The sequence below is a fragment of the Musca autumnalis genome, unplaced genomic scaffold (assembly GCF_047663935.1).
Source record: "Musca autumnalis isolate F117 unplaced genomic scaffold, ASM4766393v1 scaffold_4, whole genome shotgun sequence".
NCBI classification, from domain to species: domain Eukaryota; kingdom Metazoa; phylum Arthropoda; class Insecta; order Diptera; family Muscidae; genus Musca; species Musca autumnalis.
In genome coordinates, this window is record NW_027411977.1 from 75,634,466 (window position 1) to 75,658,314 (window position 23,849).

A 23,849-nucleotide genomic window follows, 5' to 3' on the forward strand; every position below is an offset into this window, starting at 1 on the left:
TGTTGCCTTCCCATCACTAGTTCAGCTTTCGACTCCAACTCCACTCCATTAAAAATTTCCGTCTCGTGAATTACCGCAAAAATGTTCGCAACTTAAGTTGTTATTTCTTTATTTTACAACTAATTCTTATAAATTTATACACTCTGTCTTATTTTTAGAATAAATGAATTCGTATGTCGAAGGTCACACTAGAGTGGTTTCATTGAAACTTTTAGGGATTCTTAAATCGAGTTCCTCACTACAGCAACTTCATGATTTTACTCTAGTATGGAAATCGACCTAGGAACCTTGGATTTCATGAAATTGTTTCAATGAAACCATCTAGTGTGACCAAGGACTATGCAACGGAGTGCATTTTTCATAGCTCCGTTTGGACTGCATCGAAGGGTGTAGTGAAATCATAACTCCACATGAACAACTTTCAAAATTTTTGCTGGGACTGGGTAAATCCGGTTAAGTGTAACTGGGGTATTACCAAAGACATAAATACAACAAGATAAGACATTTTGTTTGCTATCATTCTTCAGTGAATGGCTTTTGAATTTAATTTTACCATTTTTTGCCACTGTTACCATTTTTTAAAGTAAAGGAACAGACCAAATGTTATATCACGATATGGTGATATAACATTTTTTTCTTTTATACATTTTTACGTAATTAACCGAATTTACCGATCCAATTGACATATAATTATTCTTGAATAGATCCTTGAATTCATAGATTTCGTTTCTGATACCATTACATGAAATGTTCCTCCTTGGTTACGATTTTGAATTAACTGCAACCTGTTAAGGGTAATGTTTCTATACAAAGTTTCGTAAACATTTTTTTGTTGCATGCATTTTGTCATGTCTTAGTTGTATTTATGTCTTTGGCATGGCAGAACTACCAGGTAGTGGTATCACACCAGCTGATCGAATATGAAAAGTCAAATCCCTTTATAAAAAAATATTTTTGTTGTAATTTTCCCAACAACATAAAGAAAGTTTTGACATAACATATTCAAAATTTTACGATGCCACTACCTGGGTAATTGTGCCATGGTCTTTGGTATTACCTTGATATACCCTACCCTGCGTTTACATATGACAGGACAGTTCAGTTCATGTATTGATTGTAAAGAACCCAAAACTTGCCTGTGTGACGTAGGCGTCCAGACAAGTGCAAAAACATTTGTAAAATTATGAATAAAAATCGTCGATTTCTTTTTGTGTTCCGTTCACATATTTTGTTTTTGTCCATGTTCTTATGTTTTCAACGCATCTGAATTATCGTATCACTTATTTTCACAAAAATTTCAAAAATTTGTTAACCCGACTGTCTGTGAAAATATTATGGACAGCTGGAAGACAGCCGACAAATGTATGTATGTGTTAGTAAATCAGAGTTGTATTTGAAGATAAACTGTCTGGTGCAAGATCTATTTAACAGGTCACGTAAGTAGCACAAATACAACTCTGTTTTGGCCAAAAATTCTTCAATATGTCAAAATGTTTGTTTACGTTTTCATACAATTTATTCACAATAACAAAAAATTTGACAGATTGAAACCAATCAGCTGGCCATTTTACGCCACCTTATTATTTCATCATGGTCTGGTGTAAACGCCTAGTTATTAATTCAGTATAAAAAGATTTGACATCAGCCGTACGTCGTAATATAAGAGGATATTTCTCACCGTATTGTTAGTACTAAAATGTGCAACTGCCCAACGAAAAATGACATTCTATCTGGTTTGGTTCGGTCGATTTTTCATTCGGAGAACAAGCAAAGTGTGAGTTTACGGCAGAAAAAATTGCAATAATTTTTAGCAAAACGTGAACAAAAGTTAAAGTTAGAAAAATCAGTTTAGGTAAACAAATGTTAACAACTAATGCAGTGGAGAAATTAAAGTATTTTCTAGACAACAGAAAAGGAAACATTAAAGTGCTTCACTATAGAGAAAAACACCAAGTTAAACAAAGAAAATGCCGCATCGGCGTTAAATTTTCTCGTTGCAAAAATTTACGAACTTATTCCTGCCGGCGCTAATTGAGGTTGCAATGACATGTTTATTTAACATTGAGGAAGAAGTATTTAAACCGTTAATTTATTGGTCACTTTAATTTGTATTGTTTTAGAAAAGTGTGGTTAAATGTCTACTAAACACCTGTTATAAGGCCATCAACATTTCCAGTGGAACTGATATGTTCATTTGCGAGTTTAAACTGCGGGTTTAATGTAGTCGTAGATTTGCGAAAATCTGGCAAATTGAATCGGGCTGAAAACAATTCTTTTAAGGGTGTGTATAAATGCCCCCATTCAGTAAAAGATTACTTCATACGTAATTTAAAACCCCAATTACATTATTAGATATCACAGCATATCCATTCAAACAACAAATATAAGAGGGCCGTTCCCAAATTTTATTTTCTACCGCCGTCAGTTTAATAGAGCTGTGCGCGAGCTGCGTTCTCTGGAGACGGTAATCGGAGATAAATGGAAAAATAGAGAAACTTTAATTATTTATTGAAGAAATAATGCATATTAACTAAGTTGAGTTTGATGTGTGTATGCAACCAATCAAAATCTACAATTGTAATATATACTGTGAAAATATGCAAATCAAGCACGAATACTTGTGAAATAAAAACCGAAAAAGGAACATTCGAAAAAGACTTACAGAAAGTGAACAAAGAAAATTGCAATTTTAATTGTAAAGTGCAAGTGGAATGGAAGAAAGATGGACATCACTATCTGAGTAATATTGCTGTTTTTCAACTTGCTTTTCTTCTTTTACAGGCCAGCCTTCTTCTCCAATCAAACAAAAACAATTAAAAATACATATTAAATATTAGATAAAACGCAAAAAAGAAAAGAAAACAAATAGAAACAACAAAGTGGAATAAACCCGAACAGTGACGTGTATACAACAACAAAGCCAAAGAAGAACAAATTCACCAAAAAAAGGAAGAAAAACAACAAAATTACAAAAGAAATTTTGATTGGTTTTTTACTTTTTCCTTGCAAGCAAGAACAACATTAAAATGGGTGATTCTGAAAGACAAAGTCTATTGAAAAATGAGGAAAATGCACAGATGTATACCTCGGCAGCTGGAGCCGCTCCTGTCCAGGGACAGGTTAGTGGTGATGCGGGTGTAGCCCCATCACAGCAACAACCACAGCCGCCGACAGATGGTAAGTAGGTTCATTAACCGTCTATTGATGTTAGTGTTAATATTACAGTTTATTACCTATTTTTTTGTTTCTCAACAATTGCAATTGAATGTGGTTGAAACCACAAAAGTGCATCGATAGTAGTATGTAACTGCCTGTATTCATTCATCTGTCACCAAAGACACGTACATTTTCTTTTTTCAATCACATCAAGTTACACCCTCTTAAAACGAGATAAAATGACTAAAATGACTGGTTCTTTGGGATTGGCGTTTTTACAGCGTATAGCTTTTATTTAAGTTTACTGTCTCTTGTATATGAAGTATATAAAGTAAGCAAATATAGTGTTCAAAGTATTTTAGTTATTTTTGATAGATGTTATTTATTTCTCTCGTTTTATCATTTAGTATACGAAATGGCCTACAAATCTTTTCAGGGTTACATTGAAGAAAAATTGGCTTAAGTCTCGTTTAGGGGCACCACTCGGATCGGGATCCTGATCACAACTATATATAACATTCCCTGGGGAAGTCCATATTTGCCGATATATGGGTCTTGACATTTCTCAAATGACTAACTTTAACACCGTTGTTTTGATTATAGGTGATCAGAGTCCCAAGGACTACCTATGGTCAAAATTTCAGCCCGATCCGAGAGGTGCCTATAATCAAGACAACGGTGTTAACAACACAACGGTGTTAAAGTTAGTCATATCCGAAATGTCAAGACCCATATATCACCGGGAAAGCTATATATAGTTGTGATCAGGGTCCCTAGGACCACCTATGGTCAAAATTTCAGCCCGATCCGAAAGGTGCTCCTAAACGAGACTTGTTCCGTTTAGGTTTGTATGTAGATGCGTTCCCGTTAATTTAAATTTAAAAGTTATTACATTTCCAAAAATAAAAATTTGCCATTAACAAAATTTTATTTTTAATGAATCCAAATTGGTTGGTTTACTTTGCAATTTTAAATCCATCCAATAGTAAAGAAACCATATAATAATGACCCTAAAGTGGGGTATACACGATTAGTTTTGACTGTCAGTTTTGCTCAAATAATCGGTTGCTTGCCAGTGTGGCCGTTCACTTTTGTCAGTCATCAGGCAACCACAAAATATTTTGTGGTTGATGGACTGTTTGACAATTATCGAAAATTCCAAAAAATCGACAGTCAAAACTGATCGTGTGTACCACGCTTAAATGTATTAAAGGGTTATCCCTAATGACTACCTGCGAAATCGAATAAGAACCTAATTATCTTGACTTTAAGCGAAATAGAATTTTAAAAACCCCATTTAAAAACAAACATTTTAACTGTCAAAATCAAAATTTCGATTTTATCGAAAAAATTTACCTTTTTTGCAAAAAAAAAAAAAAATCGGACAAAAAATTAAAAAAAAAAAACTGTTTCGCTTAAAGACAATATACTTATGTATTTAATAAGCTCGCTCGCCAAAACATATGAAGGTTGGTCCATTCCTTTTTGATCTATCTTTGGCACCGACTTCAAAATGCCATTTCTACACCCTATACACAATGGGCTCTTCATTTTGAACGGTCATACCTCAGCCAATTTTGCTCCGATCGACTTGAAATTGTTTTGAAATTGAAATTGTGTCTACCTGTCTTCAAAATAAGCCAATAATTTTTTTAGAACTGAGCCTAATAGACCCAAATATTGTTGGGTCTCATTGTGTAGTGGTTGGTTTAGTAGAATTGGGGGTCTAATCCAGTATTTGTATCCAGAATTTCGGGTGAAATAACAGGATAACCGGTTTCGTCCTCCAAGAAAATTATACACTCCCGTAATTAGAGCAACAATATCGGGTAGAAATGGCGTTAATTCTGCCTCATTAGTCCAGGATTGGGGACTATACAACAAACAAAATTAAAGTAATAAGAATTTCAACAATGTTTCTGCCACCAAAACTGTGTATTTTTTACTTTATATTGGAATCATTTTTTCTGCAAGTATATTTTTAATATTTTGTGAATAACTAACTACTGATGGTTACATACTTTTGACGCTATCATATGTACAAAGAAATAGGCATTTGAATATACATAATATTTTATCTTTAATTTCCAAAAAAAGACTGACATTTAGATGTACATATACTTCGTGTTTGTTATTAGTCGTTATCTATTTTATCTCTCAGATTTGATTATTTACATTTACAAAATCTTAAAGTGAAATATGAAAATAAATTCTGTGGTCAATGTTCCTTTTTTCAAAATAAGAATAATTTTTTACTTTATCATCTTATCATCGGAATGCATTGGAATGATTTGTACAATAAAGATCTCAGAAGAATTTCGTCGATAAGTTTGCTCTTCATCCAGCAGCGTTGCTAAAAATAATAGCAGTGCTAGTACGAAAAATGTGGTTGTTACACAATCACCTTGTACCCTGAATGTCCGCGCTCTATTCTCAACCCCGGCAACATCAAATTTTCATCGGTGGCTTAATATCCCTCGGTGTAATGTTTGCTACATATCCTGAGTATTTCAGCCATGTTAAAATTATCTACAAGTGGTGTTTTGAGACACATAGTTCAAACTCGGCGATAAACAGTAGGTCTCATATCATTGTGCTATATAACATATAATAATCGGGGTGCACTCATTGATGTAAGAGAAATCTCCCCTTGCCCACTCTGGGATGTTGTTGGAACAATTATTATAGTACAAAAAAGTGTCTATTTAAGTATTCTCCTAATAACTTTACTTAGTGACCTGGTATAACTATGAAAATAGAACAGCTGCGAAAAAAAACTTTAGAAATACAACACTACAGCTATGTCTACTTCCTTCATCGTGAAACAACTTGTTTCAACTTGGGCAAATAATAATTGAAGGTATAATCGCATCTAGTTCATATGTTTTCTTTTTTTCTTTAAAGACATTTAAAAAGAATACGCACCCTTATATTTTGATTTATTTGAAAATTTGTAATTAATTTTAAAATTTTAAACTCAACTGTATGTACCTACACAGACTAATTACTGCTACGTTTAACTGTTTGACGGCAAATAACTCTCATTTTTCTTTGCCTAAATACTCTGATTCAGGAGGAGGCATTGTGACTCACAAGAGAGCCCATTTGCTCTAAGTGAGCGTAAATTTGTTATCGCTCGCAGCCTGTGTAGATGCTAACACGTTGTGAACAACAACAAATTTACGCTCATTGAGAGCACAAGAGAGACCCAAAAATGTTCTCTGCCTGACTCTGCTCTGATTTATACCTACGACGATTACACCAACAGCAACAATAGTATAGCCGTTTTTGTTTGGTGGTGATACGAAACCAAAATGTAAATAAAAAACAACAGTGCTTGCTTGCACTTATTGCTTATGACTCATTCACCAAGTTATCACATTTTGTGCCTGTTATTTTGTTTGGACATTATTATGTTTGTATGTACGTTTTTTGATTTTAACACAATGCTTTATATCAGTCAGCCTAAATTATCAACTCTTTAACGAAAACCTTTGTTATACATTGTCTGGAGTTATGAAGATGACAAGGAAAATACATACATAAATAAATATTATTAAAATTCTCTTATTTAAATATGTTTTTTGGAGGTGTTGATTGTTTTTAATTTGAATTTTATATTATGGGATTATTATGGGATCAAAGTTTGAGCAACCACATACTACTTTAGTTGTCGACATCTATACCTTTGTATACATTAACTGTGTATACGCACACCTAAATGAACTCAGATTTGGAGAATGTCATCAATAAATGGTTTGGATTTATATATAAAAATTTCTCCATGCTTATTGGGGCAGTGGTGTAGGTCATGCTTTGGTATTCACTGGCCCCAATAATACATAATTGAATACAATTTATTGTGTTCATGACAAGTTCTAACAGTATGCTTAATTGTTTCATAATGCAAATATGCGAATTTATAGACTTGTTAAAAATATAATGCACTTATTTGTTCGTTGTTTTGTTTAAGGGGCTACCACCACAAAGTATTTTTGAAAAAATAAAATAGCATCGACAATATCTGACATCACAAATTTTGTTTTTAAATACAATAGGGTAAGTGCTCCAATAGTCGGCACTTTAAGAATTTGCCTAACTTCAATTATTAAATTGTTCCCATTGCTATGAACTAAAGCTTATTTGATACGAAATTTTGTTTACTTTTCGATGAAATAAAAAGAACTCTAATTTTAGGTGTTTATGAGGACTGTTCGGAAACTTCTTAGCCTATCAATGAAAGAGAATAGTTAGTTTTTCAAAAATATTTTTATTTTTCAATATAATCTCCTGAAACTTCAATACACTTAGTCCAACGCTTTTCTAGCAATTCTATCCCTTGATTAAAATAGCTTTCCTCAAGGTCTTCAAAATAGTGGTAAAACGCTTGCCAGCAAGGAATTTTTTTTAGATTTGGGAACAAGTAAAAGTCACTGGGAGCTAAATCAGGAGAATAAGGCGGGTGGTCAAGCAACTCGTATCGTTGATTTTAGCCATTGTTAAAACACTCTTGTGCGCTGGTGCGTTGTCTTGATGAAAAATTATTTTTTTGTGTTGTAAGCCAGGACGTTTTTCTCGAATTTGTATATTTAATTGATCCAAAAGGTTGCAATAGTACTCTGAATTTATTGTTTTACCCTTTTGCAGATAGTCAATCAATAAAATACCTTTGAAGTCCCAAAAAACCGTTGCCATAACCTTACCAGCCGATTGAATTGTTTTTGCCTTCTTTGGGGCACTTCCTCCAGCTTCAGTCCATTGTTTGGATTGTTCTTTTGTCTCTGGAGTATAGTGGTGGATCCATGTCTCATCAACAGTTATGAAACGACGCTTAAAATCCATTTTATTTCGCTTAAAACGATCCAAAGCTTGAGAAATGTTCATACTTATGCGTTTTTGATCGACTGTTAACAAATGCGGCACCCATGTTGCAGAAAGCTTTTTCATCTGTAGTTCTTCATGCAAAATTAAATGGACTCGATCATTTAAGATGCCAATGATATTAGCAATTTCACGCACTTTTATTCGTCGATCATTTAATACCATATCATGCACTTTGGCTACAATTTCTGTTGTTGTTGCTGTTTTTAGACGTCCACTACGTGGTTCATCTTCAATGCTTGTACGACCACGTTTAAATTCAGCAACCCAATTTTTTACTGTTGCATATGAAGGAGCACTTTCTCCTAACACATTCAGCATATCATTATGAATTTCTTGTCCCGATAAACCTTTTTTATGTAAATATTTAATGATAGCACGCATTTCTAATTTTTCCATTGTAAAAAAATTGCGGATGCGTCTTTTTTGAACACCTGTTTCTATATGAAGGAGTTGCCAGATCGAAACAAAGTTTAACATGTGTTCATAACAGAGATGGAAGTTTCCAAAACACTTAACTTTTTTCTGTTTATACCGCGCTTTTTGTGATAGGCTAAGAAGTTTCCGAACTGCCCTCGTATAACATAACCTTAATTATTTGAAAAGTCAATAGTTTTTTTTCGTATTTTTATACCCTCAGCATTTATGCTAACGAGGGTATATACACTTTCATACGAAATAATCGAAATAACGGTTTTAGACCCCAAGTATGTTTGGACGAAATCCGTTTCAGACAATTTGGAATTGATTTAGCAATGTACTTCCGTCTGTCTGTCTGGTTGGCTGGCTGGAGCGCACGATAACTCTAGAATGGATTAACCGATTCGGTCCAAAATTTGGCTTTCGTAATATTTTGCCCAAACTTAGTGTAAGTTCGAAGATGGGCTATATCGCTTCACTCCTTCCGGTACCTCCCCCACAAAAGTTCGAAAATGTTCGGAAAATTTGTGCGCACGATAACTCTTGAATGAAGTAACCGATTTGATCCATACTTTGCACATCATGAAATTTCTACTAGACTTAGATGAGGCTCCAATATGAACTCAATCGGTCCACTTCTTCGGGTACCTCCCACACAAAATTTCGGATAAGTTCAGATTAGGACCTGCTCTCGAATCGCTTTGATTTTTGTTGCAAGAACATGTATTCATTGCTCCCCATACGATGGTACAAGTTTCATCAGCGGCAAGTCCATACTTCCTCAGTAAAAACCCTGAAAGATGCAATGACACCGTGTGTAGTGGATGGAGCGCACGATAACTCTGGAACGGATCTGCCGGTTCGGTCCAAAATTCGGCCTTCGTAATATTTTGTCCAAACATAGTTTAAATTAAGAGTAGCTCTCAACTTTGCAACTGAAAATCCAATGTTGAACTATTTTTCTCACATTATAACCTAATAAAACAACAACACACCAAACATCGATTTTGATACACTATTTTCCACACACCGTAAAATAAATTTAAATGTCTACATGTTTTATGTTTGATTGTACATGAACAATGTTTTTTCTTTTTAAATTTTATGATTTTAAACTATGTTAATTTTTTTATATACATATTTTGCTTGCAAAGCTTTAAACGCTACCTCATATTCAATTATATTATAGCTTATTCTGAATTATAAAAATTATACCAGAGTAGTTATTTACTTGTCAAACATTCAATGTACGTCATATTCAAAGATTAAATCATAATTATAACTTATTTTTAAGATATTAATATTTTTATAATTATCATCATGGAGTAGTTCAATCTGCAATTTAATTGTAATCGGAAATTGGGCTTAAAATTGCATTATATGAAATAAATAAAATAAATAAATTCGAAGATAAGCCACATCGGTCCACTCCTTAAGATACCTACCCCACAAAAGTTCAAAAATGTTCCGAAAAATTGTTTGCACGAAAACCCTTGAAGGGAGTGACCGATGTAATCCATACTTTGCACATCCTAATATATCTACCAGATATAGATCAGGTTCGAATATGGACTACATTTGTCGACTCCTTCTGGTACCTCTCACACAAAATTTCGGATAAGTTCACTTTAAGACCTGCTCTCGAATCACTTTGATTTTTGTTGAAGCGATTTACATTCGCTACCTCCATTACGACGGTAAAGGTTTTTTTCAGGGGCATGTCCGTATTTCTTGGGAAAACAGCCCGAAAGGTGTAAAAAATCCCTATGTTACCATATGTGGCGGTCATATGTGTTCAACCGATTTGGTCCAACATTTGGTCTTCGTCATATTATATATATACAAACTTAGTTTCATCGGCCAATACCGGTCCACAACTTCCGGTACTTCTCCCCAATATTTAAAAAATGTCACTAAAATGCTATGCTCTTAAGCCTATGAGAAGTGCATCTCCAGATATTTACGTATGCATGAACGGGTCTAATATAGAACTTGTGGATGAAATGAAGTGTTTAGGCTGTATTCTTGATGATAGACTTAATTTTTCCAACCATATTCAATTTCTTTATTCTGGTGTAGTATCCACCTTGCGCAAGTTGTACTGTAGCAATTTGTATTTGCCGCAATTTATTCGGAAACGTCTTGCATTTGCTTTGCTTATGTCTCGTGTGTCATATTGTATTGAGATAGTTTCTGGCACTTGCCAGGACAATTTAAGAAAGATTGAGAGGTTGTATAACCAGATTTTGCGATTTGTTTTTAAGTTAAAGCGTTATGATCATGTCTCCAGCTACTCACTGCATTTTTTGGGAGTTCCCTTTAACATATATGTTGAACAACGTTTATTGAAAATGTTTTATTCTATAGTCCGCACTAATTGCCCTGAGTTGTTGCGCATCAAGTTCATTTTTTCGCGTTCAAATCGCCAAACACAACTTATATTTCCTCACTTTTCTTCCATGATTCATAGTAAGGGTAGCACGGATATGGAACCAACTTCCCGTGCTATTACGTACTTTCGCAATTCCTGTCCATATATTTGCAAGAAAATATGCTGAATTTGCCCTTAATCGAATTTAATTTGCTGTTTGATTAACAGTGTTACCAGAGTAGTTCTTATAATATAAGATAAAATTCATTGAATTTTTTATTACGTTGTAATAATCATTCTGATATTACTTATGCATTTGGGGAACCACTATTTATGCCTTTTGCATTGTTTTTAGGTTTATAATTAATTTTGTATTACGAATTTAATATTGTTATAGTAGTTGCTATTTAAATGGTTAAGTATATTGTAATGTAAATTATGTTGGCTATGTTTAGCTTATGCATTACTATGTATGAAATAAATGAAATGAAATGAAAATGCTAGGATGATATCACTTTAATGGGGCAACAAATTTGGTCCAAACTTTCGATCTCCTAATATTTTGTCAACCTTTAGTTTAACTTCTAAAATGGCCCATATCGGTCCTCCCTAAGGGTACCTCCCCCACAAAAGTTCAACATTTGTGTCTTAGTGCAGTTAATTCCTAATCCACATTTTTGTCGGCAAGTTCAAATGTCCAAAAAGGGCCACAAAATTCTGAAGAGACCTTAAATACATTCGATGTTTAGGTAGGTTCAAGTTTCACTTCACATTGGCTGAGGGAGGGAGGGTACATATCTGTCGGCAAAGCCGACTGACACTTTTTTTACTTGTTCATTCACATTCCAATTAATTTTGCATCAAAAAGTAAGAAAATTTAAATATGTTGCTTAAATAAATTATTTATTTTCTATAGTCGGTAACTATAACCTAACCACAAACGCACGCACTTCAAACTAGGCCTAATATAGCCTAAAATCGCATAAAAACTAATTTTTATTGAAGTTATTTTGATTAATTATACTTTGAAGTATTTATTTAAAATAGTTTTATAATTTCGAGCTAAAAATAAATGACAAAGTGCAATTTTTTCACCCCATGCCGACTTCTGGCAAACATTACATTTTGATGTCCCTAAAGTCTGCATCAGCTTAAATTACAGAATTACAATAATTTTTTAATAATTTCTTTTTTAATGTGTTCTTTTGAGTATTATCTACCATCACAACAAAAATGCTATTGGAAATTTGTTTATTTTAATATAATTACAGACATTTTTTTCTTACGCGACATGCATTTTCGGTTGTGGTGAAAAACACGCACGAACAAAAAGTTTATATATAATACACTACCGCTCACTTGAATAGAACCCCCCTGCAAATTTTTTTTCAGCCTCCATTTTTACCGAATTATACAAGATATAAAGTTTTTAAGTTTTATTATATTTTGCTTCCTGTGTTTGGAGTAAACTTAGTCATTCATTTGCATTCAAATCCAATTAATATAAGAATTATACAAGGAAAACAAAAGAAAGTCAAAAATTGAATTAAAAAATTTGGCTCATTTGAATAGAACCCCCCTTTAAAGCTTCGGAATACAGAAAGATTGTATTAGAATATCGATGGATATTCACTCTATATTGAAAACGAAGTACTTTCACTAATATTCAGTAAAAGTATTTCCCTCCTGATTAAGGATATACCCGTATATCCTGCTTTGGCAAGGATTCTTTGAATAATCAGGTGTAATGCCCAACAAACTTGGTTTTTTCATTCAACAAGTTAATTTTTGGAAGCGTGCTGCCTCCTTTAGTCGTATATTTTACGCATAAGTCATTCCCATACATTTTAGAGAATATTTACCACTGTAGAATATGGCGGCCCCACAAGGATACCCGCATTTATTTTCAAAATGTTAAGTTTTGATGACTCGAAATGTACAAAAGTTTATAAAATCGTGATGAAATTGACACTCGGGATATCCGAAAATGCTTCTCACTATTGGAAATGCCTGTTTTAGAACTCCTTTGTAAATTGTCGTGCGCATTTAGGGTAAAAGAAATTGACGTCCAAGTCCTCCATTATTAGTAAGGACTATCCTCATTAAGTAAACAATTGAATAACTATATATCTATTTTTTTCGCGTCTATTGAATGGAAGACCATCTTCTAAATTGTTTCTGTAGCGATGAATGTGCCTTTATGGTGCTGGAAGGCATTACTAATTATTAAGGACATGGGCGTCAATTTACTTAACCCTAAGTGCGCACGACAACCTATAAAGGAGTTCTGAAACAGACATATCCAGTAGTGAATAACATTTTTGGATATCCCGAGTGGAAATTTCATCACGATTTTATAAACTTTTGTGCACTTCGAGTCATCAAAACTTTACATTTTGAAAAGAAATGCGGGTATCCTTGTGGGGCCGCCATATTCTACAGTGGTAAATATTCTCTAAAATGTATTGGAATGACTTATGCGTAAAATATACGACTAAAGGACACAGCACGCTTCCAAAAATAAACTTCTTGAATGAAAAAAGCAAGCTTTGTAGGACATTAAACCTGATTATTTAAAGAATCCTTGCCAAAGCAGGATATACGGGTGTATCCTTAATCAGGAGGGATATACTTTTACTGAATATTACTGAAAGTACTTCGTTTTCAATATAGAGTGAATATGCATCGATATTCTAATACAATCTTTCTGTATTCCCAAGTTTTAAAGGGGGGTTCTATTCAAATGACCCAAATTTTTTAATTAAATTTTTGGCTTTATTTTGATTTTCTTGCATAATTCTTATACAAATTGGGTTTGAATGCAAATGAATGACTAAGTTTACTCCAAATACATGAAGCAAAATATAGTAAAACTTAAAAACTTCATATCTTGTATAATTCGGAAAAAATGAAGGTTGAACAAAAATTTTCAGGGGGGTTCTATTCAAGTGAGCGGCAGTGTATAATAGATGGTCTAAGCTCAATGAAATTTTACACAAATAGTCCGGTCAAAATAGACATTGAAATAACAAAAATTCCCACAAAGCTGAATTTTGGTGGAGAGCTAGGGTTTGCCATTAGAAGCAACGCCCTAAAAGTCCCCATCGATCCCATGTGTGAAAAAAAAATTATTCGGGGTCAAAGGTCAAAATTTAAGGGTTTTTAGGTTTTCGGATTTATTTTTTGAAAACGGTTAATCTAATCAAAAAGTGACTAAAGTAAATATTGTAGACAGAAAAATTATCTACAAGTTTGACCCTTATACTTTTTTTCTTAGAAGGAACTATTCTTGAGATATAGCTGTTCTAAAAAACACATGATTTTTATGCACTTATAAGGGAAATATGCACATATTCAGACGAACCGGCTAAAATAAGCGAAGTAATCGGGTCTGTCCCCCCAAAAAATATATATTTTCTTGAAGAGCGAAATTATAGCTATCTTCTAAAAAAAATTCCAACAAAATCGGAGTGTGTTTAGTAGAGTTATTCAATGTTAGAGTCATTTTGTGCAAAAATAGCCCATTTAACCCACATGTATAATCGAAAGCCCAACGCGAACGACCCCAACGAAAACTCTCCGATTTTTTTCAAGTTTTGTCCGAAGGTAGGGATTGTTGCGCTGATTACGGAAATGTATAATTTTCAACGGTTGCGGATCCGGTTCGCCGGTTATTAGACCCGAAAGGCCAAATTTAAAAACCGGGTTAGACCCGGTTCAACTGAACCGATTACTGCAAAGTGGATATCGTTTGAAAGCTTATGGAAGTATCTAACACATAGTGTCGTTACTTTAACCGGTTCGCCTCATAATGTACTTACGCGGCTAATTTTTTATTTGACCTTTAGATCGAGATATCTCGAAAATGGTAAGTCTTTTTTAAGAATCATAAAGACCAATCTTGTAGACAATTATTGAATGTACAACTTTTACTTTAGCGAGCTTTTGCTTAGTATTACCGTTTTTGAGAAAAAATTAAAAAAACTGAATAATGCCTCCAAAAATGACCTTTGACCCCGAATAACTTGTTTTGCACACATGGGATCGATGGGGACTTTTGGGACGTTGCTTCTAATGGCCAACCCTAGCTCTCCACCAAAATTCAGCTTTGTGGGAATTTTTGTTATTTCCCCCTTATACGCATGTCTATTTTGACCGGACTAAAAGTTAGATGACAATATTATTGAAGTATTTTTAAACTCATTTTCATATTTTGTTATAGTAATTTTTAGTTATTTGTGTTCAAATACAAAAAGTGCCGACTACTGATACATGCCGGACTTAGGAGCACTTACCCTATGCCAAACATTCTGAAACAGGAGATAAACCAACTTAAACTGCACTTAAAGTTTTGAGCTTTTACGATGTGCAATTTTTGGTCAAATTGGATACTCAATTATAATTTTATAGATTTTTGCAAAAAGTAAATGGCGTAAGGAAAATCCCCAATAATGCACACATTGGCGACTATATAACGATGGAAAATTTCAGGTCATATGTCATTGACAGATAGTGTAAACAACCTCTAAGTAGGACGGTTGGCTTTTATCGCACCGTTTACATGAAGAGAGATATTTTTCCTCAAGTACTAAATTTTAGTGAAATTCCAAATTTTGTGGACTATAACATTTAGGGAACAGCATGTAAAAAAGTTACTTTTTAGCAGAGTTTTGTCTGAGAGTGTCCTCTTTCAGCCCATATATAATTTTGTACCCGCTCCGTCCGTTTAACACTTTTTTAAATTTATTAAAATTACATAAATAAACAGAAAAAACAATTACATATTTATAACTTTTGCTTTATGAATTTAGCTTATAAATAATAAAATGAGCAGCGTCGCCACAGCAAAAAATAAAGGAAATCAAAAACCTCATTTTGAAAAAGTGTCGGATTTCATTCAGAAATACTGTCCAAACTTTGAACATCGCAATATTACATATAGTTCAAGAGTTATAGTGCATTCTAGACAGACGGAAGTGCTAAATCCACCCCAAATTGTCTGAAATCAATTTCGTCCAAATATTCTTGGGATCTAAAACTTTAAGACTAAATGTAAAAAGATCCACTTTTTTTGTTAAAAATTGTTTTATAGTCAGCCATTTGTTGGTAAAAAGTACCCTTAGTAGCTCAAAATGTGCACTTTAAGATGAAAAAATAAAAATTGTTGGTAATTTTCTTGGTCATAAAGTCATAACAAATTTCATTATTATTATTATTATTATTTTAACAGAATTAATTTTAAATTATTCCTAATAATTATAAATTTTTTCTTCAATACAGGAGCTCCACAGTCGAATGTGCCTTTTATTGGCCCCGATGAAGTGCCACCACCATACCAACAGGGCACCGCTGGTGGTGTACCCATGGTTACATGTCGTGTTTGCCAAAGTATGATTGATATAACATCTAAACGTGATCAACATGTTGTCAAGTGTCTTCAGTGTAACGAAGCAACAGTATGTATATAATTACTATGGAAGATTTTAAAATTAATTTAAAATTTAAATATCGGATCACATTCTTTCATTCTTTTCAGCCTATACGTAATGCACCACCTGGTAAAAAGTATGTACGATGCCCATGTAATTGTTTGCTTATTTGCAAAAGTTCTTCTCAACGTATCGCTTGTCCACGTCCCAATTGCAAGCGTATTATCAATTTAGCACCCAGTCCAGTAACACCACCTGTACCCACTATGCCGGGTATGTGTCGTGTAAATTGTGGACATTGCTCTGATACATTTTTGGTAAGATCACAAATTGCAAGAATTAAAAAAAAGAACCACTTATCATATTAATGCATTAACTCTATTTCCAGTTTAACACATTTCACAGCTCATTGGCCCGTTGCCCACACTGCAGAAAAGTATCATCGGTGGGTTCACGTTTTGCCTTTGGTCGTGGCATTCTGTTTATCATTATAGGTATAATTGTTTTGTGTACTGCTATTGGTATTACTGTTGGTACTCACAGATATGCTCAAGTAAGTAAATTGTCGTATTTTATATTATTTAGATTTGTGTGTGTGTGTGCGAAATTAATTCGTTATAAATAAGTTCAATTATGACGAACAACTCTGTAACGAATGCTTTTATTAAACAAAACTATAAATTATTTTGTTGATTTTAGTTCGGCATTTAGGTCAAATTAGATACTACGCCCACAGACTTTAAAACAACCTAAACACCTATCCTAAAAACCAATAAGAAACAACAGGGTCTACATTAGACCGACCCAAAAAAAAAAAAAAAAAAAAAATGTACCAGTTAATTTTAGTGGCTAAAAACGGCTTTTACAGAATTTTCGTGAAAATGCACCTTTGTCCCATACAAATTGCTATGGAAACAAAGATCGCCCGGGTGGCAAGGGTTAACCTTAACCGATCGCCATATAATTGCTTATCATATAAGCTTTTTAGGTCAAATGGAAAAAATTAGTGTGTAAGAGTTCCAACAGAAAAAAATTGGGTCAGTCTAGTGTACATACCTTCTAATAAGTTCATGCGGAAATGCGGCCACCAAGAAGCTGAGAGGAACAAGGCAGGCAACTTTTATGCACGAAAAAAGTATGCACGGTGCTCTTGAAGCAACTTTAAATGGAAGGTGCTTGCACCTGGGAAAATTTTGAAACTACAATTTTCATTGATGGGAAAAAATAAAAAAACAAAAAAGTCCCGGAGCGCTTTTTGAATAAATCTCGATTCAATTTGACATTTTAGCGGACTTTTTAGGTTTTCACGATTTTGCTTGGAAACCGCAAGTCCTGCCGAAATAGGACTAAAGAAAATGTTGAAGCTATGAAAATTCTCTACAAGATTGAACTTTACGATAAATTCGTACGTTTTACCGTTATTGAGATATAGAAGTTCAATTTGGGACAATGCATTGACTGATCGCTAACTTATAAAACAATGTCATACATGGTGCGCCTTAACTAACTTGTAAGTGCAAACCGCTTACACCTGGGAAGTTTTTGCAGATTTTGAAACAGCAATGGTCATCCAAAAATAATAAAAAAATCGGAGGGATGGAGGGATTTTTAAATAAATCGCGATTTAATTTGACATTTTTAGGTTTTTTTTAGGTTTTCACGATTTTGTGGAAACCACAAGTCCTATCGAAATGGAACTAAAGAAAATGTTGTAGCTGTGAAACTTCTGTATAAGATTGACCTGCATAATATTTTCGTAGGTTTTACCATTTTTGAGATATAGAAGTTCAGATCAATCATTTAGATTTTTTCTCAGGTCTTCAGGATTTTGTTTGAAAACTGCATGTCCTTTGGGAATGGAACTAAAGAAAACGTTGTAGCTGTGAAAATTCTCTACAATATTGGCTTTCGTATATTTTCCCAGGTTGTACCATTTTTGAGATTTATAAGTTTAAGTTGTGATATTGTTTTATAAGGAGATGATACAGTCAGTGCATTGTCCAAATTTGAACTTCTATATCTCAGAAACGATCAGAAAACAAGAAATCAAATTGATCATGTTGTGATAGATGGAAGACATTCATCGAGCGTGTTGGATGTACGATCGTTCCGAGGCGCAAACATTGATTCGGACCAATACCTTGTTGCAGCAAAGGTACGCACCCGCTTAAACGTAGCAAACAAAGTACGAACAGACACAACACGAAAGTTGGACATCGATAAGCTGCAATCACAACAGATAGCCACAGCATATTCCACTCAACTAGCCCAATTGCTTAACCAAAGCACTCCTCATCCCGATAACATATCAACGCAATGGCAAATCATTGCCCACTCCATGCAAACAGCCGCAAAATCCATACTTGGATACCAGAGACCTCCACCAAGGAATCTATGGTATGATCAGGAGTGTCGTGCTGCCACCGAAGAGAAAAATGCGGCATATAGGGCTACTTTACAATCCGTAGCAACGCGTAGCGCACGAGAGAAATACAGGGAGAAAAGGAGAGAGGAGAAACGTCTTTTCCGCAAGAAAAAGAGAGAGATGGAAAAGCGGGAGTGTGAAAAAATCGAGATGTACAGGAGCCAGAATGAAGTCCGAAAATTCTACCAAAGAGTCAAGCATCAAACTGATGGCTTTGGTACAGGCACATCCTCCTGTAGAGACCAGCAAGGTAATTTGGTAACTGATACAGATAGTGTACTCAGGATATGGAAAGAACATTTTTCAAAACTGTTGGTATCCAATAGCAGCAAAGACGACGAAGATACCACAGTCCCAATCCCAGAAGATGGTATTGAATGTATACCACCCGGCCAAGATGAGCTAAAAACAGCAATCAACCGGCTGAAGAATAATAAAGCAGCAGGAGCCGATGGCTTACCAGCCGAGTTTTTCAAAACCGGAGGCGACACGCTGATAAGGTGTATTCATCAGCTATTTAGCACCATCTGGCAGGAAGAACGAGTACCCGACGATTGGAACCTGAGTATTCTGTGCCCCGTCCACAAGAAGGGAGATAAGACTGTATGCTCTAACTATAGGGACATAAGTCTACTCCCTATTGCCTACAAGATCGTGTCAGGGATATTGTGCGAACGACTAAAGCCTATGGTCAACGAGATAATTGGACCATACCAATGCGGCTTTAGACCTGGCAAGTCCACCATTGACTAGATATTTACCCTGCGGCAAATCCTGGAGAAGACCCAAGAGATGCAGATCGACACCTACCACCTTTTTGTCGATTATAAAGCAGCCTTCGACAGCCAGCTGCGTTCAAAGGTATTCCAAGCCATGTCTGAATTTGGTATCCCCGCAAAGCTTATCCGGCTTTGTAAAATGACTTGAACTGACACGAGGTCCTTAGTTAAATTAGGAAAGAACCTCTCCGAAGAGTTAGGTACCAAAAGAGGTTTCAGACAAGGAGACAGCCTTTCGAGTGATCTCTTCAACATCCTGCTGGAAAAGGTTATACGAGAAGCAAACGTCAAAAGAAGTGGCACTATCTACACCAATAGTCACATGTTACTTGATTATGCTGATGATATAGACATCATGGGCCGATCAGTAAAAGAAGTAACTGATACCTTTATAAAGGTCGAAGGAGACTCTGCTAAAGTGGGTCTGGCGGTAAACGGTGAGAAGACCAAGTTGATGGTGTCGACGCGTAATGCATCCATTGAGCTCGGACCGACTGTGGAAGTTGGTTCCTATAATATTGAGGTAGTAAAAGACTTCGTCTACCTCGGCACCTACGTAAACACAGCAAACGACATCAGTTGTGAAATAAAAAGAAGAATTGTATTGGCCAACAGATGCTACTTTGGTTTCAGTAAGCACTTTTTAAAAACAAAGCCACAACTCATCAAACAAAAATAACGCTCTACAAAACACTGATACTACCCGTGCTGATGTATGGCTCCGAAGCATGGGTACTTGCGCAAGCAGACATGGCAGTGCTTGGTGTGTTTGAGAGGAAAATTCTTTGAAAGATCTACGGGCCGATTTGCGTTGACGCTGAATATCGACGTCGTATGAACCACGAGCTGTATCTGCTATACAACGACATCAATATTGTTAAACATATCGAGATGCAGCGATTACGTTGGCTAGGCCATATCATAAGAATGAACGATGATGAACCCGCTAAAAAGGCGTATAAACACGGACCGCTTGGCGGTGCACGCAGAATTTGCAGGCCAAGGAAAAGATGGCGCAAACAAGTGGATGATGAGATGAAAAGGCGCGGTATTTCAGAGTGCGAAGCAACAAATAGAGAGAATTGGAGATCTTTTCTTAGTTTTCTTAGTTCGGCCAATGGAACAAATGTTCTGTAATGGGCCAGCTAAGTAAGTAAGTATCTCAGAAACGGAAAAACCTACGTAGAGAATTTTCATAGCTACAAAATTTTCTTTTGTCCCATTTCGATAGAACTTGCGGTTTCCAAGCAAAATTGTGAAAACCTAAAAAACCCTTAAAATGCCGACTTCAATCAAGATTTATTGAACGATTTTTTTTGTTTGTTTTTTTATTTTTCTCATCAATGACAAAAATTTTCCAGGTGTAAGCACCTTCCATTTAAAGTAGCTTCAAGAGCACCGTTTATGTTTATTCCATTGAAGTCTTGGCCATCCCTCTTAGCGAATGAAATAAGAAAAAAAAACTGAGGTTTTTGGTTTTGCTCACACACATACACCTACATTAATTTTAAGAACACTCTAAAACTATGTAATGAATTTAAATTCGATTTTCTATTTCCTACAGGATCATGCGGGCATTTATGTAGCATATATTGCAATGTTTTTAATTGGCGCATTTTTAATTGGCCGTTCGCTTTATTACTTCCGTTTGAAAGTAAGCCATGTTGATGGACCCATGTAAGATCGTATTTAACCAGCTTTTTGTAGCAGCATTCCTTTGATATTATATTGAAAAAAAGCAAAACAGCCAAAACACATTAAAAAATACATGTTTTTCTACACTTCAATTATGAAACAAAACAAGAACAACAACAAAAATAAATTATGTAATAAAAAGAGAATATGTAAACAAAATGCTAAGTAAAAGAGAAGAATACAGTGTAAGACAGACATCATACAACAATCCGAATGAACATCATACACCCACATACACATACATGCATACTTATTATATACATCAAATTACAATTTAATTGAAGATAATAAACAAAGAAAAGTATTTGATATACTCTGTTATGAAAAAGAAACAAATTTTATAATAACAAACCTCCTCCATCTACAGCATTGTTAATTTCAAACACCGTGATGATAATGCTGGTGGTGATAGTAGCATAAATAAATATAATGGTATGACACGACAAAATACAAAACAGTGATCAACGATCACTAACGATATAATTAAAAAAAATGCCATAGGTGTGTATTATGAACGTTTTCTCAAACAAATATATTTATGTATTCAAATGTACATCTTTAGAAGAAGCCCCCAAAACATTAATTATCGAAAAATTGAAGAAATTTCGCCACCACAGGCACTCACACACAGTAAAATTAGTATATTTCCAAATAGCTGACATTCAAAACTTGTATAACATTTGTTATTCTTCATGGCAATAAATCAATACATACTTGAAATAAATCTCAATCTCAAGAAACTCTAGCTCTTTTAATGGGGTGCACACATTTTCGATTTTGCTTTCTTTACTACAGAATGTCCAGTAAATAAAAGTTTCACAAATTGTTTTAGGCTTTCTCTATTCTTGTTCTGCATTATCCCTTTACTCATCTTTCTCCTCGATTGCGTTATACTTATTTGTGTTCTTTTTCCACCTTAGTTATACAATTGGCGTCCCACTCTCATATATTAGATAATGTCTTTTTATTATTATTTGTTAAAATTAAAACAAAACAACAATCAAAATTTATACAAAAATACTATCTCCTCCCTTGTTCTCTCGTAAAGGTTTATTTTAGCATTTTATATGTACATCTTAAAAAAATACATTTATCAATATTTATATATATTATTATATCTTTCTATTTTCCTTTCATATACATACATACAAACATATGTTTCTTTTTTTCTTCCTTGGCTCTCAGTTGAAGAAAATAGCAAACATGTAATTTATCTCAATTTACGATTTTATTTTATTTTCTTTTGCTATAAACAACAAAACAGAAAAGTAATTTTCGAACTAAAAATTTAATATTAAATGAAAAAAGTATATTATATTTAAATTGATTCATATAATTACGATACCATTTATTGTAAATAAAACGTAAAATAAATAAGTTAAAACCCATTAATTGTTGTTTTTTTTTTAACTTTTGGGCTAACTAACGAGTGCATATTAGGGTTATGACTTTTTACAACCTCGTATCCCTGTATCATATTTTGATGAGTTTTTTTCCTATGATTAGATAAAGTTTTAATTATAAGGTGATTTTATAACCTCTCGTACAGTAATTTCAACATTTTTCTATATGAGCCTTTTTTCAATTTTTGCCATTAATTAAAAACACTCGTTTTTAATACATTCATGATGGTCATGGAATTTTCCAATCTCATTTGAAGTTTTTCATAATGTTGTTTTCAGTTTTTCATAATTAGTAACATCTTCTGAATATCTTTGATGTAAAAAAGTGTAATTTATTTTATTAAATTTGTTTATTTTGTCTAAAAACACAAACTCTTGCCATTTTTTCTTTGTTTTCACAACAATTATGTCCTAAAACACATCCAAGGTCTTAGTAAAGTTTTGCGTCATTTCTAGTAGAAGAATAAAAGGCAAAGTGCTGCCATGTTTCAATTTTATTCAGGGTGATTATGAATGTCAACTCCCCGTGAGTCTTGCCTTTGTGCCGTTTCAACTTAAAGGAGAAAGTGAGAAAACTCAAGGGGAGTTGATATTCATAATTGGGCTGATTTTATTCTTCTACCTGAAATGACACAAAACTTTAATAAAACGTTGGATGTGTTTCCAGATTTACACAAGTTATGAAAAAGAACATTCAGTGCTGCCAAATTCAATTATTATTTTTCTCAAATTATTCACGATAGGAGGAATGTTTTCTCGAGAAAAATTCATTCCGTGGGAATTGTATCCCGCAGGAATATTCGTGACTGGGCTGATCATATCAATTAAAAGTGGTTTGTAAGGGACCTTTAAATAGAATAAAAGTTATTATAGTCAATAATAGGCAATCCCCCTTATTACGGTTGGCGTAGTCGTATGCATTCAAATGTCGTAGGCGTAGTCGTAGTTTGCATTTTTTATATGATGAAAAATTATATAGTACTACGAACATTTTTTTATTTTGCAGTATCATATATTCACAAAATATCGAAAGAAACACATTCATCATTCCCTGGACGAATTTCTTGGGCTATAAAGGAGTATACAAATGTAATTTCTATACGTATTTATTTATGGCTGGGGAGCCTATACTATATTTTGTTTTTGCTTAAAAATTGTTAATTACTTAATTTTTTAATTGCTTAATAACAGTTTTAAGATTTTTTGTTATGCAGAATATGATTTTGTAGTAGTTTTGCGCATTGCGATGTCTATTGGCTTAAAAGCTCTAATCGCAATAAATGAATAAAT

The 23,849-nt window shown here is 34.1% G+C and overlaps 1 protein-coding gene across 12 annotated transcripts; it reads left to right on the top strand.

The window, feature by feature from the left end:
* Window positions 1-1,679: 1,679 nt before the first annotated feature.
* Window positions 1,680-22,544, top strand: LOC141402688 (type 1 phosphatidylinositol 4,5-bisphosphate 4-phosphatase). Of its 12 annotated transcripts, none has more exons than XM_073984454.1 (8): window positions 1,721-1,852; window positions 2,121-2,281; window positions 2,353-2,464; window positions 2,782-3,177; window positions 16,109-16,284; window positions 16,365-16,574; window positions 16,646-16,810; window positions 21,026-22,544. In XM_073984454.1, exons 4-8 carry the CDS (start codon window positions 3,027-3,029, stop codon window positions 21,140-21,142), a joined length of 819 nt encoding a protein of 272 aa, XP_073840555.1. In that variant the 5' UTR covers window positions 1,721-1,852; window positions 2,121-2,281; window positions 2,353-2,464; window positions 2,782-3,026; the 3' UTR covers window positions 21,143-22,544. The 12 variants fall into 12 exon arrangements, with proteins under 12 accessions (XP_073840549.1, XP_073840554.1, XP_073840555.1 ...); XM_073984455.1 differs by lacking the exon at window positions 1,721-1,852 and adding an exon at window positions 2,020-2,036; XM_073984457.1 differs by lacking the exon at window positions 2,353-2,464 and having other exon boundaries at window positions 1,733-1,852.
* Window positions 22,545-23,849: the final 1,305 nt, after the last annotated feature.

Excerpts from the sequence above, each read along its gene's own strand:
- LOC141402688 (XM_073984448.1), top strand. The coding sequence starts at position 3,027 with ATGGGTGATTCTGAAAGACAAAGTCTATTGAAAAATGAGGAAAATGCA. Across the intron at positions 3,178-16,108 it reads ACCACAGCCGCCGACAGATG|GAGCTCCACAGTCGAATGTG; the intron begins GTAAGTAGGTTC and ends TCTTCAATACAG. Across the intron at positions 16,575-16,645 it reads ATTGCTCTGATACATTTTTG|TTTAACACATTTCACAGCTC; the intron begins GTAAGATCACAA and ends CTCTATTTCCAG.